The following is a 15,028-nucleotide window of genomic DNA, read 5'->3' as shown; positions in this document are numbered from 1 at the left end:
GGCACTACCAGTTAGGTGGAACCAAGATGTCAGCCCGGGGCCATCTGCATCTTAAACTTTCTTTTTTTTGCCACACTGCATGGCTTGTGGGATCTTAGTTCCCCAACCAGGGATTGAACCCAGGCCCTAGCAGTGAAAGCATGGAATTCAAACCACTGGACTGCCAGGGAGTTTCCCGGTGTGCATCTTGAACAAGAATGGTAACTAGGTCTCAATTCATGTGCCAACCTCATGATTAATTAGCAACGTCTCCTGTGGGCACTGAGTGCCAAGTGCTTATACACACACTGCCCCCTGGGTCCGGATTCTAGAATAATTAGGGATACTGCATTCAGCCCTTACACACCCAGTTGTGGGGGAATTGAATTCTTTTCCACTAAACAGCCACCAGCCACTAGAATATTTAAAGTCTCCACCAAAACCTCCTCCACTGCTAACTGGCACTGACTCCAGGGTGCTGCTGGGTAGGTGCTGAGATAAAAATACCTTGATAATTGAGGCTTGAGGAAAGCCTCTTCTTGACTTATAAGCCTGAGGCCTGAAAAATAAGGAGGAGTCAGCCAGCCAAAGAGGTGTGAAATCAGTGGGAAAAACATCTGTGAAAGCGTAGGAACCCAGGGCTGCTGCTGCTGCTAAGTCGCTTCAGTCGTGTCCAACTCTGTGCGACCCCATAGACGGCAGCCCACCAGGCTCTGCTGTCCCTGGGATTCTCCAGGCAAGAACAAAGTCCCTGAAATAAGGAGTGAGATGGGCGCTGGGTGGAGGAAGCGTGGGAGACGAGCCTGGGGAAAGAACCAGGGTAAGATCGTCTGGGGCCTTAGAAACCACATTGAGGAATTTGCACTTTGTTCTAAGAGCAATGTGTTAGAAGCCAGGAAGTCACTCTGACCACATGCAGAAAATGAACTGATATGTGATGAACATGAATGTGCTATGGCACATTGAGAATCTCGCTTTGCTGTGCTGGTTTCTTGCTAACAGAGGCCAAAGTAAATTTCTAGGCATTATACCTCTTTCTCCTTATGGGTATTTTCCTTTTCAGTTGCAGGACTTTCCAGTTTAAAATTCTTTAATGTTATGCAGCTGCATTAACACTCTGTGTGTGCTATGTGCTCAGTCATGTCCAACTCTTTGTAACCCCATGGACTGTAGCTCACCAGGTTTCTCCGTCCATGGGATTCTCCAGGCAAGAATACTGAAGTGGGTTGCATTTCCTTCTCCAGGGAATCTTCCCGATTCAGGGATTGAACCCACATCTCCTGCATTACAAGTGGTCTCTTTACTGACTGAGCCACCAGAGAAACATTAATGTTATAATAACATTAAGGTTATAATGTTATATAACCTTAATGTCATAATATTTCATAATTATTTATAATAAAGGACTTTCACAAGGTCAATAAAATGCTTTCTTTATGTAGTCGGTTAAAATTTGTGTCTAGTTTTTATGAACTGAAATGAACTAAAAATTAACATCAAGCGATTAAACCAGCCAAGTCAAAAAGAAAAAGAAACGCTTCTTCTAACTGGAAAAAAAGTCTCTGTTGCTTTCATGGGTAGCTTTTCCCCCAAGAGAACAATTTTTAAAATGTGCCTTTGGAATAATGCTGGCTGTCAGCACAGCCCTGCTCCCTTGGCATAGCCTGCCCAGAGCTCAGGCCAATACAGGTGTGTAATGAAGCATTCAGCTTACCTGAAGGGAGGTCTGGCGTCTGCCTCTGAATACTGGGAGGTGATCTCTAGGCCCCCAGAATGTCCTGACTGACAAGAGTATCTTTGTTTGCCTGGGCTTTGACCACAGGACAGTCTAACAATGTGACTATGTTGGAGGCTTAAGGTCACACTGTATGAGCTATGACCTCTGGAGGAAGTGGAGACTAAAGACCTGATCCCAGGAGGAGTGGACACTAAAGATTGGCCATGCAGGCAGGATGTGTTGTTGTTGTTCAGTCGCTAAGTCGTGTCTGACTCTGGGACCCCATGGGCTGTAGCACGCCAGCCCTTCCTGTCCTCCACTATCTCTCAGAGTTTGTGCAAGTTCATGTCCATTAAGTCAGTGATACTATCCAACCATCTCAGCCTCTGCCGCCCTCTTCTTCTCCTGCCTTCAATCTTTCCCAGCATCAGGGTCTTTTCCAATGAGTTGGCTCTTCGAATCAGGTGGCCAAAGTATTGGAGCTTCAGCATCAGTCCTTCCAAGGAATATTCAGGGTTGCTCTCCTTTAGGATTGAGATCAATATCTGAATATCCTGGTTTGATCTCCTTGCAGTCCAAGGGACTCTCGAGAGTCTTCTCCAGCAGGCAGGATGAGCCTCAGAGAAATCTCTGGACACCACAGGCTCCGGGGAGCTTCTCTTAGGCATTACCATACAGAGGAGAGCTACCATCACACCAGTAGCTCTGCATTTGGACCCTGCCCCAGGCTGACCCTCCGCACCTCTCCCTTCAGCTGATCCTAACTGGCATCCTTGCTCTGTAATAAACTATAACCACAAATGTAACTGCTCTCAGTGAATTCTGTGAGTTTTTCTTGTGGAATAATCAAAACTGAAGCTGGTCTGGGGAAACCCTGAACTTGAAATCACTACTGGAAGTGATGGCAGTGTGAGGACTTGCAGTTTGGCCAGCTTTACAGAGAAGGTGTTTCCTGAGGCAAGCAGCTTGGTCCCAGTACTGTTTAATACGAGGACAAGGAAAAAACATCCCTGGTCATGGTATTGTGCGGAGCTCACTCTGTGAGGATGTTAGGGAGACTGACTGGAAAGGGATACAAGGTACCTTCTGGGGTTCTAGAAGCATCCATACCTTGATCTGAGTGGTGGTTACACAGCTGTACACATAAGTGAAAGCCTACTGAGCTGCATACATAAGATAAGGGCATTTTATGCATTTACTGCAATTTACACATGTTATACCAATTTTTAAAAGCTAAAAAACAAAACACTTTGAAAATGGGGTAGGGGGCAGCCTGGACTACAAGTGTGGAAGTGGGCTGGACTACTGAAGAGACCCTAAACTCAAACACGGGGCTGAAAGAAAGAAGGAGAGATCTAGCAAAGAAGTTTTCTGGAAGGATTCTCTGAAATGGATTGTTTAGGGTTTTACATTTGGGCAAAGCAAACTATAAGGACCATGCAGCCATGTTTGACTGTGTCTGCGACCATGTGTGTATACACGGAACTGTTGTGTGTACACATGTGATTGAACCTGGAAAGGGCCAATGAAACTACTGAGTTTCATTCAGCTCACCTAGTAATGACATGTGTACTACAATCAGCAGGGCAGACAAACAGGTTCTTCCGAAGGAGACCACTCAACCGAGGGCTGGTGTGCTGGTCATCCTACCCATCTCTCAGCCAGAGAGCAACTCAGGAAGCTGGGGTCGGAAGCCTGGGAGGCCAGGCTGTGATGGGGAAGGGACAGCCTTCCCCAGATTATGTGAAACCAATCCCAGAGATCTAAGAGGCAACAAGCAGGACAAAACTGAAACTAGTGGCAGACAGTCACCCCGGGTTGTTACCAAAGGTGGGGGAATTCAGAATTAAGTAACAGAGCAGAAAACCCGAGACAGCAGGCCAAAGGGAGACTGTTCAAAGCAAAGCAGGGAGCAGAGCCTGGGAGAATTCTGAGTCATGGACAACGATACTTTCTGAAGCAGTGGATGGGAGTGAGCAGAAAGAAAGTGCAGCCACTGGAACCAAAGAATAAGGGCCAAGATGGCTGCAGTGATGCTGGGGAGAGGGGGTGTGGGTGCAGGAAGACAAATGCTTTGTTCTTTCATTAGCTCCCTTCTATGATGCCCTATGGTATCTTGACTTTCCTCTACAGATTTATGGTTAGAGAACGAAGATCCAACCTGCAGTGAGTCAAAGCACATGAAGTCTTTATTTTCTGATTTCTTAAGACATACCTCTTTCTGCTGTTCTGGAAACATCTTCAACACAGAACACGATCAATCTGAAAAATAAGATACAACACTTGGTGATTTGGAACCTCCATACAGAAGTAGATAGGCCCCTCAGGGCCTCCCGCCCAAACTCTCACTGAGAACCAGCCCTCTGGGTTGCTGAAAAGTGTACCTGTGCTCCTCCCAGACCCCAGCCCCTGCAGACTACACCAGAATGAAGATCGGTCCACCTTCATTCGGTCCACCCAAACGATTGGGCGTTTGGGACATGGCAAGACCAAGGCAGCTGGATGATGACAGGCCTTCGAACTGAAGATCAGGCAGAGTCAGGCCAGAGTCGAAATCTTGGGAAAATCAGAAGGCGCTGGAGATGTCAGGGAGCAGAGGGGCCATGAGGCACAGCAGGGCATGCTGGTTAGCACTGAGATGGAGAGGATGAAAAGATACCCAGAGATCCACCACTGAGAGCGGCCCTGATGGTTTCACTATCAACCCAGTATCACTATCACCAGCCCATTCCTTTGACATCTAAACTACTCCAGAATTCAGATAAGAGATGGTGTGGCCTCAAGAAGGACAAAGGTTGGAACCTTGACTCTGACCCACAGTCGATGCAGGCAGCCTATCGGCTGATTCCAAACCCTGCATGTCCCTAGGATTGTCTATTGTTCCTCAAACCCTCATTTATTACAACAGCTCATTGGAGTGAATACCTACTCCCTGCCCCTTCCTGCACCCCCAAAAAATATTAAATCCCCTGACTACAGACATGCACCTGATCATGGAAAGATGGCTATGACTGCAAGGTCAGAATCTGCCTTTATTTGGACAAAGTACATCTGACCTCATTTTTCCAGGTGATTATCATCCACAAGTATTTCCTGAATCTCTAACAACGTCCCTGGAACCCTAGGGAATATGAGGAAGCAAGAACACCAGCTCTGGCCTCCAGTCCCAAGTGGTGTTGGGGAGGAGAGAACCCAAAGCAGGCAGAGGAAAGAGGTCCTGCAGGAGGTGAGCAAACCTAAATAGGGAGGTGCGCGAATGTCACCTGGGAAAGTGTTACTGAGAAAGTACTTAAGCTGAGGCCTAAACAGTGGCATGATTTAGCCCAGAAGGCAACAGGAAAAAGGCATTTTAGGCAGAGGGACTGGGATGAGCAAAGGGGCAGAGGGTGGAAGGAGGAGCAGCTCAAAGAGTCCTGGTTATTGAAGGAATCTCTGCATCACTGGAGAAGTAGGCCATGGGTTGCATCCATCTGCGGATTTGGCTGAAACAATGATTGGGTGGGTTCTTGACCCCTTCCAGATCCTCCTGCCAAGTCCCACTCCTCTTCCACGATGCTGCCCAGAAATCACTTATCAGCTCTTGCCCCAGCTCTTGGCCCCCATTACTCAGTGAGTTACGCGATTCCCTGCTGGCATTAACCTCACTTGCATCACAACCTTTGTATATTCTCTGTATCCCCAACTGGCTGAATTTCTCCAACAAAGCATTCTGTGTTTCCTTGTGTAAACTTCACAACCATCCTGTGAAAGAGATTTAAATGTCCTTACTTTACAGGGCTTCCCTGGTGGCTCAGACAGTAAAGAATCTGCCTGCAATGAAGGAGACCTGGGTTGGGAAGATTCCCCTGGAGAGGGAAATCACAATCCACTTCAAAATTCTTGCCTGGAGAATTCCATGGACACAGGAGTCTGGGGGGCTACAGTCCATGGGGTCACACAGAGTTGCACTTGGATGAGTGACTAAGCACACACTTCACAGGTTAAGAAAACAGAAGGAGGGATTAAGTTGCCCCAGGTCACAAAGGAAGGGAGAGACGGCAAGTCCACTTCCCAACCCTTGTCTTCTCATTGCCCAAGACTGCCTTCATAACTGTGTGATGTAGACAAATGGTTTGGGTCTTAATTTAATTCTCTCCAAAGGGCTTGAGTTTTCCAACCTCTCCCAGCCAAGGCAGAGGGACTCTGCAATTCCCATGGGGCACTGGCTACCCTGAGATGCTAAAGACCAAGTCAAACTGTAAAAATAGGAAGGCAATGGCAACCCACTCCAGTACTCTTGCCTGGAAAATCCCATGGACAGAGGAGCCTTGTAGGCTGCAGTCCATGGGGTCGCTAAGAGTCGGACATGACTGAGCAACTTCATTTTCACTTTTCACTTTCATGCATTGGAGAAGGAAATGGCAACCCACTCCAGTGTTCTTGCCTGGAGAATCCCAGGGACGGTGGAGCCTGGTGGGCTGCCGTCTATGGGGTCACACAGAGTCGGACACAACTGAAGCGACTTTGTAGTAGTAGTAGTAGTAAGAAGTTTAAACCTGCTCCAAAACATCACAGAGAACACATGGTCAAGCTTTAATATTTTAAACCTGGATAGTGGGATAGGGGTGGGGTTAGGGGGCAAAGAGCTTTATTTTCCACTGATACACTTCCATATTGTTTGAATTTTTCCATAATTTTACACTTTATGAAGTAATAGTCATTTAAAAATAAACACCATAATTCTTTTTTTAATGCATGTATTTTTATTTGAAAGAATCCTAGATAAATCCTTTTTATGAATTAAACAAACTTGTAATACTAAATCAAAAGATTAATTTCTGGTTTTAGGTTAACATCTTTTGTTATTTTCTTGTACAAGAGTACATCTTTAATTGCTATTTTACTTATAGAATTTTGATTTAAATTTCTAAAAACTAACTTGCTGAGCAGTTGTAGAATGATTCTAAATTTGTAGCTAATGCAAACATTTAAAAATTCTATAATTTTATCAGAAGTGTTAAAAAAAAGAGATGACAGGCCCAACATGGAGTTACTTGTGCTCAAACCAAGACTTAATTCCTAGATAGTCTGCCATTACAAGGCTGCCCAGGTGGTGCTAGTGGTAAAAAACCCGCCTGCCAATGCAGGAGACACAGAAGACTCAGGTTTGATCCCTGGGTCGGGAAGATCCCCTGAAGGAGTAAATGGCAACTCTCTCCAGTATTCTTGCCTGGAGAATCCCATGGACAAAGGAGCCTGGTGGGGTACAGTCCATGGCGTTGAAAAGAGTCTGACACGACTGAAGAGACTCAGCATGCACTGCCATTACAACCTTTCCCAGGACTGCAATCCTAATCAGTGTGGAATTTTCTAGTCAGCCCAATGAGTCACTCTTTTGATCCCCCAAAGGAAGATGAGGTAATCCCTTTCTGTCCCCCCAGGGAGGTTACCTAAACTAGAAATAATCCTTTTGTTTGTTTATGGCTTCTTTGTCTTGCTTTGAAAACCTCTCCCTCTCTGCAGGCCTCTGGAGCTTCTCTCTGCTTACTAGATGGAATGCTGACAGATTCATGAATCGTTCAACATGCAAATTAGATCTGTAAAATCTATCAATACTTGGTTGCATTTTTGTTATTCTACAGAAGAAATGATGACTCAAACACAAACTATAGAAGTTTTTACTTCATGTTAAATAAATAGCAGATTCAAATGTAGGAAGAGATGCTACCTTCATAACACAATTCACATCAATAAAGTGGGGGGATAAAAGGACATTATATACTTTTAAAAAGAAAATAAAACAATGTATTCAATGACTTTTATTATTCCCCCTTTGGGGTGGGGCAGCTCAGTTAATTTCACTTTCTGTGTTTGTTTCATTTCCTCCTACAACGTTCAACAAGCTTTCTATTCAAATTTTTTTTTAAAAATCACTAACTTCTTATTTTCATCTATTTAAGGATATACCATCAGTGGGATTATTTAAAATTCAAGGTTTAATTTAGTGCCAGTTTTTCCCAGAGCAACTCTCATTGAAACCTATGTCCTTTGCAGGTCTGTGGTGGGGACTGCAGGGTGGAGGGCACAGTTCTCCCTTCCTCTGGGGGAAGTTCTTGGCCAAGGTCTTGCTGTAGGGGGCGGCTCTACAGGTACCCTGTTTTCTATCACCTGGGGGGCCCTCCTCAGACACAGAAAACAGCATCAGGGATGGGCATCGGACTCCGGAGAAGCCCATCCCTAGGTTAGCCAGGTGCCAGAGGCGTGGCCTGGAGTGGAAAGCAGAGAGGGCTGGCACCAGCTTCCTCTCAGCATCTGGAGTAGGAAACACCAAGACTTGGCAGCTCTCTGGGTCCTGAAGCTAGGAAATGATGGTGAGAAAATGGAGAGATAACAGTGCTTTAACTGGAGTTCTGCAGACCAGAGCTTATACTTAAACAGAAGTCATGATGTAGATAAAAGATCTCTTGAGATATTAAAGACACTGGTCACCAGAAAAGCTGGGTTGCAGAAGCCAACTTCAGCTGCTGATGTGCGCACGGCTGCCTGCGCCGGCACCATAACTCAGAGGTCTTACTTCCCCAGGGGCTTAAGTGCCCAGGGTCTCCGGTTCCCACGCACAGCATCCTTACTATAAACAACCTCTTGCTCGAGCTTGAGGGAGATACCAATTCATGCAACCAAAAGAGCTCAACAAAAAAGAAAAAAGAGCTGCACCAAAACATGAAAATGGACAGAAGTGGGGCGTCCATGCACTTTTGAGGAGGGCCAGCAAGGTGTGCAGAACCATCCGTAAACCAGACGCACATTGCTCTTGCTCAGTCTGATCTTAGAGCTTTATAAAGGCAAAACTCAAATGGAAAAATAAGATGAAATATGAAATTCAGTTAAAGACAAAAATTATCATTTTTTTTGTCTGGAAAGACAAAATTACCATTAAATTTTCCCAGCATTTATCACGCAAATACTCACAAATATATTAAAGACGGTTGCTGTCGTTCAGTCGCTAAGTCATGTCCAACTCTTTGAAACCCCATGAACTGCACCACGCTAGGCTTCCCTGTCCTTCACCATCTCCCAGAGCTTACTCAAACTCATGCCCATTGAATTGGTGATGCCATCCAACCATCTCATCCTCTGTCACCCTCTTCTCCTTCTGCCCTCAATCTTTCCCAGCATCAGAGTCTTTTCTAATGAGTCTAAAGAGAATGAACAGTCTAAAAAAATTACTGGTTCGTAATACATAAAATAATGAAATACTAAATTGCTAATCTCTAAGACATAATCTCTACAATGGGTTCCATTTATGGTCATAAGTATGACGCTAGGCTAAATTTATGGTCTGAAATCCAGAAACAAGAAAAAATATATATACATAAAACATTTTAGCCTCACAACTATTTTGCAGACCTTTAGGGTAAGTGCTACCTTCGACTTACGGATGTTCCAAACACAAGCATGTGCATGACCTCTCCTTCCCTTCATACACATGCTAAGGAGAGTCACTGGGGGATAGCAAAATACAATCAGGATAAACAGAGTTCAAGGGGGAAAGTCGTAAAAAGCAGATGAAGGAGAGAGGAGGTGACCACTACAGCAGACAAGTAGGTAAGACTGGACTTCTTAACTTGTGCTGTGACATCCTCTCTCCTCAAAACAACCCTAACTTTCGAGATCAAATCTGAAAATATTTTTCACACTTCCCGAACAGTCTCCTTCCTCTTTAATGCTACTAAGTTTCTCCTAATTAGTGATTCATCTGGGCTATTCATTTTCCCCTTGTAGAAAAAGCTGATAAATCTCAGAAGTTGGGGGAGGGATATTAGTAATTTAAATATTTAATGTGAGTTAGTCCAATTGGATTGCATTTCTAGTAACCAAGAGCAATCAATCTTCACCTACTCATTCCCATCCCCCACAGCACAAAACCACGCGCTCTTGGTTATATGGAGTTCTTCCCAGGCTGATGTATCCCTCAGCGCCCTGCCACAAGACCACGAAAGACCTAAGCACACAGCCTCCTGAAGAACCACAGAAAATGCCCTGCTCTTTTCTCCTGTCAACAATTGGAGAGGCATTTTTTCAACTCTCCACTCACTCTACCCCTTCACTTGATATGAGGACTTCCCATCAAAATACTACCTGATGGGGAGCATCAAAAGAAAAAATATCTGGTAGTCCAGTGGCTAAGACTCTGCACTCCCCAACGCAGAGGACCTGGGATCCTTTGTGCTGCAACTAAGACCTAGCACAGGCAAATAAATAAATAAATACATTTTTTTTTAAAAAGAATAAAATGCCTAGGATTAGATGCATCCAAAGTGCAAAACATAGTCTGAAAACTCAACACACTATTCAAAGAAATTAAAGATCTAAATAAATGGAAAAACATCCCATGTTCATGGATTGGAAAACTTTGTATTGTTAATATGTCAACTCTCCCCCAAACTATTTGACAAATTCAGTACAATCTATATCAGAATCCCAGATGAATTCTTGGTTAAAAACTGACAAAGCAATTCTAAAATTCCTATCTAGTTGCAAGGAACCCAGAACAGCCAAAACAACCCTGAAAAAGAAGAAAAAAGTAGGAGGACTCTTATTTCCTGATTTCAAAACTTGTTACAAAGTAATAGTACTCAAGACAGTGTGGGACTGGCACAAGGATAAACAAATAGATCTACGGAATAGAGCTGAGAGTCCAGAAATAAACCCATACCTCTATGATCAACTGATTACATCAAGGGTGCCAAAATCATTCAATGGGGAAAAAACAGCCTTTTTCATAAATACTCCTGGAACAAGAGGCTAGCCAAGAATCAAGTTGGACCCCTGCTGCTGCTGCTGCTAAGTCGCTTCAGTCGTGTCCGACTCTGTGTGACCCCATAGACGGCAGCCCACCAGGTTCCCCCGTCCCTGGGATTCTCCAGGCAAGAACACTGGAGTGGGTTGCCATTTCCTTCTTCAATGCATGAAAGTGAAAAGTGAAAGTGAAGTCGCTCAGTCGTGTCCAACTCTTAGCGACCCCATGGACTGCGGCCCACCAGGGTCCTCCATCCATGAGATTTTCCAGGCAAGAGTACTGGAGTGGGGTGCCATTGCCTTCTCCGAGTTGGACCCCTACATTATACTATATATAAAAGCTAACTCAAAATGGACCAGAGACCTAAATGTCAAGAGCAAAAACTATGAACTCTTGGGACAAAAAACAGGTAAATATTCATGGCCTCAGACTTAGCAAAGGATTCTTAGATATAATACCAAAAGTATGAGCAACAAAAGAAAAAAACAGACTTCATGAAAATTAAAGTTTTGTGCTTCAAAGGATACCATCAAGAAAGTGAAAGTCAAAGCACAGAATGAAAAAATATCTGCACATCATTTATCTGATAAGGAACTTGTATTCAGAATATATAAAGAACTCTTACAACTCAGTAATAAAAAGACTTAAGGATCTAAAGTAAAACAGGCATTGTATAAATGAAATTTTCTAAGAGAATAGAATTTATATGTTCTCACCAAAAAATAAAAGGTAAATAAGTGAGATGATGGGTGTGTTAATTAACTCAATGGGGAAGTCCTTTCACAATGTATACATATATCACCGTATTGTACATTTAAAAAATTTGTCAACCTCAATAAAACTGTAAAAAAAAAAAAACTGAAAAGACTTACTTCAAAAATGGGCAAAGGATCCTGAATAGATATTCCTCCAAGGAAGAGATACAAATGGACAACAAATACATGAAAAGATGCTATATGTCATTAATCACTGGGGAAAGGAAATCAAAACCACAGTGAGATACCACTTCATTTCCATTAGGCTGGCTAGAATAAAAAAGTCAGATAATAACAAATGTTGGCAAGAATGTGGAGAAATTGGAACTGTCATATATTGCTGGTGGAAATATAAAGTGGTACAGCTCCTTAGGAAAACACTCGTATTTTCTCACACAATTAAACAGAGTTACCATTTGACCCAGCAATTGCATTTTAGGTATATACTTAAGAAAATGACACAAATGTCCACAGAGAAACTGGTATATAAATATCAGCATTATTCATAATAGCGAAGAAGGGTAAACAACCCAAATGTCCAGTAATGGGCAAACGGGTAAACAAAGTGTGGTGTATCTATACAATGGAATACTATCTGACAATAAAAAAGAATGAAATACTGACACAAGCTACAACAGAGATAAACCTTGGAAACATCATGGTAAGTGAAAAGAAGCCAGGCACAAAAGTCCACATATTATGCAACTTCCTTTCACATGAAAATCCAGAACAGAGAACTTCATAAAGACAGAAAAGAGATTTGGGGTTGCTTAAGGCTTGGGGTGGGGGACAGTGGGTGAAAGAAGGGAGATTGGAGTTACAGAGGGTGATAGCTAAAGGACAATGAAATGAGGTAATGAAAATATTCTAAAATTGACTGTGGTGATGGCTGCACCTATCTATGAAGACACTAAAACCACTGAATTGTATATTTTAATTGGGAACTTGTACAGTATGCAGATATCACAGTAAAGCCATTAAAAAAAAGCAGAGTACTATCTAAAACCCTTCATTCATACCCCTAGTGTCAATCATCCTGCGAACCACATCTGCCAAGAGAAAGACCCTCCAGGCATCATCTCTCCCAGCCCTTGTGGTTTCCTCATCCCTACCAGGTTCTGACCCCCTCCCACCTTTGTCATCTCTTCCTCTAACCCTGTCTTCCACCATGCCCCAGGAACCCTCAGTCTCAAGCCAGCAAATGTCTCACACTTGCATTATCTCAGCAGCTTTAGCTTAGCTTAGTCCTGGATTCTCCACTCTCTTCCCTGTAACCCTCTCAGGTTGAGGCTGCTCATTTCCTCAGCACTCCCATTTCTCAAGATGAGGAGAAACGAAACTTCCCTGGTCATTGTCATCTCCAGACAATAACTGCCAAGAAGCACCCAGAACCTAGGCATGGGATCCAACTCCCTTCTCCTCACCTCCCAGCATCATTTCCTTCTCCCTAGACTCCTGCTCCTCATCTCTACATTTTTAGAGGCCTCCTCTGTGTGTTCCCTGCCACTGTTTCCTAATGCCTCCAAGGAGGACCTCATTCAAAGCATGACCTAACGGGCCCTGGTCTCACCTTATTAGCCTGTTCCTCTTCATTCCTGTAACCTAATCCTTTGTTTATCAATAATTTGTCAATCATGTGGCCACATCCCAACCAGGAACTGTTCTTTGAAATAGAACACCAAAAGTCTCTCTGATCACCACAGCCAACCCTTCCTTTTCTCACTTTCTCATTGTCATACAATTTGCTCTTCCACTTGAATGGAAAGCCACCAGAAGTTTTGATCCTGCCCTCTTATTCCTGCTCTGGACTTCACTTTCTTACCATTCAAGTTTTCTCCCCTCCGGCATCCTTATTTTCCTGTTCCATTGACACACAGCCCCTTTTATCTGCCAGTCCCCCAAACACGGATCAGCATAGCCTCTGTCTCCTCCACTTCTCTCTTGTCCTGTTCACTATAGAAGAAAAATCCAGTCATTTCTGTGACAGGCTTCATCTCCAGGTTCTGAGTTCCAGCCTAGGTGGGATCCTCCAGGGTTCAGGAGTCCCTCCACTCATCCAGCAGCTTCAGATCATTATATCTCATCCAGCAGCCTCCTCCTCCTCCTGGTCTACTTCTCTGTCATCTGATAACTGTACCTCCCACTTCATCAAACAGTAAGACCATCAGGTTTATACTCTTCATCTTGGTCTTCCGCTACCTTGAAATCTACCCATAAATTCACCCACTTCCCTTTGTCTCAAAAAAAAAAACAAAACATAAAACTCTTCCCTGTCTTCATGATCTTATCTTCCCTACTTTGTTCAATACGTCAGTCCCTCAATTATCCCATGTCCTTAATAACTCCAGCTTCTTTCTTTTCACTAGTCCCTTCTCCTTCCCCAATAAGCAAGCTCAGGTTCCTCTCACCCCAGTGTAGAGGGGAAGGCCTGGCTAGTCCATCAATCTAGGAAAGACCCGGTACTGCAGTAGTCATCAGAGATGGGACAATGACCACGTCCTGGGTTCACTTACATCAGAGTGGGAGAAGAAGGAGAGTTATCCAATAAATGGACAGCTCATCCATAAAAAAGAATGAAAGTTTGCCATTTGCAAAACATGGATGGATTCAGAGGATATTATGTTAGTGAAATAAGCTAGACAGAGAAAGACAAATACTGTATGATATCACTTATACACAGAATCTAAAAAATACAAAACCAGTGAATATAACAGACTTCCCAGGTGGCGCTAGCGGCAAAGAACCTGCCTGCCAACACAGAAGACATAAGACATGGGTTCAACCTGTGGGTCAGGAAGATCCCCTGGAGAAGGAAATGGCAACTCACTCCAGTATTCTTGCCTAGTGAATCCCACGGACAGAGGAGCCTGGCGGGCTACGGTCCACAGAGTCGCAGAGTCAGAGTCAACTGAAGTGACTTAGCACAGCATGGTGAAAATAACAAAAAAGAAACAGAATCAAAGATATAGAGAACAAATTAATGGTTACCACTAGAGAGAGGAAAGGGAGAAGGTCAGGACAGGAGTAGAGGATTCAGAGGTACAAACTATTAGGTACAAAATAAATAAGCCACAAGGACATATTGTACAACATAGGCAATATAATCAATGTTTTATCATAACTATAAATGGAGCATAACTTTTAAAAATTGTGAATCTACATTGTATACTTTTAACATATAATATTGTACATCAACTGTACTTCAATTTTTAAACACTCCAGGAGCAGCAATCGTCTTGTGCCGAAGTCCCAAGGCAGAACAAGCCTGGCTTACCTGGAGCCAAGGAAGCCATGGGGATGGAGTTGGTGGAAGACAGAAACGGGCTCAGAAAGGAAGGCAGGCGCCCTGTGGACCTTAGTGAAGAATCTGGATACCTGCGGGCATTTCTAGCAGGTGAGAGACATAATCTGACTTACAGACTATCAGGGGCCAGAGCAGAAGCAGGGAGGTCTGTTGGGAGGCTACTGACGTGGTACAGCCCACAGGTGGAGGTGGCCCAGGCACAGAGCAGCAGCAGAAGGGGGTATGAGAGGAAGTGGTTGTTGGTGTGCTTCCTCCGTTGTGCATATCCAACTGGACAAGAGAGCAAGCATTGACCCACGGCTGCTAGGAGAAAAGGACCACGGCATCTATCTATTCAAGAAAGGTTCAAGACTTCTTGGTGGTCTGCGCTCCCAATGCAGGGTGCACATATTCAATCCCTAATCAAGGAATTAAGATCCCACATGCTGCAGAGTATAGCCAAAATAAATAAATGCATTTTAAAAAATAAATAAAGGTTTTTTTTTTTTTTTTTT

At 43.8% G+C, this 15,028-nt stretch overlaps 1 protein-coding gene across 6 annotated transcripts in view; it reads right to left on the bottom strand.

Moving 5' to 3' along the window:
• The window catches only part of SNX10 (sorting nexin 10), a 67,796-nt gene that overhangs the window by 26,813 nt on the left and 25,955 nt on the right, over positions 1-15,028 (bottom strand). For all 6 annotated transcript variants that reach the window (XM_027539373.1, XM_027539375.1, XM_027539371.1 and 3 more), the window contains one exon: positions 3,912-3,958. In XM_027539373.1, the coding sequence (XP_027395174.1) occupies positions 3,912-3,935 (24 nt within the window). In that variant the 5' untranslated portion in view covers positions 3,936-3,958. The remainder of the gene's footprint in view (positions 1-3,911; positions 3,959-15,028) is intronic.

This window comes from Bos indicus x Bos taurus, chromosome 4 (genome assembly GCF_003369695.1).
Source record: "Bos indicus x Bos taurus breed Angus x Brahman F1 hybrid chromosome 4, Bos_hybrid_MaternalHap_v2.0, whole genome shotgun sequence".
NCBI classification, from domain to species: Eukaryota; Metazoa; Chordata; class Mammalia; order Artiodactyla; family Bovidae; genus Bos; species Bos indicus x Bos taurus.
Note: the sequence above shows the minus strand (reverse complement) of the source record. Positions and strands in the feature narration are given on the sequence as shown.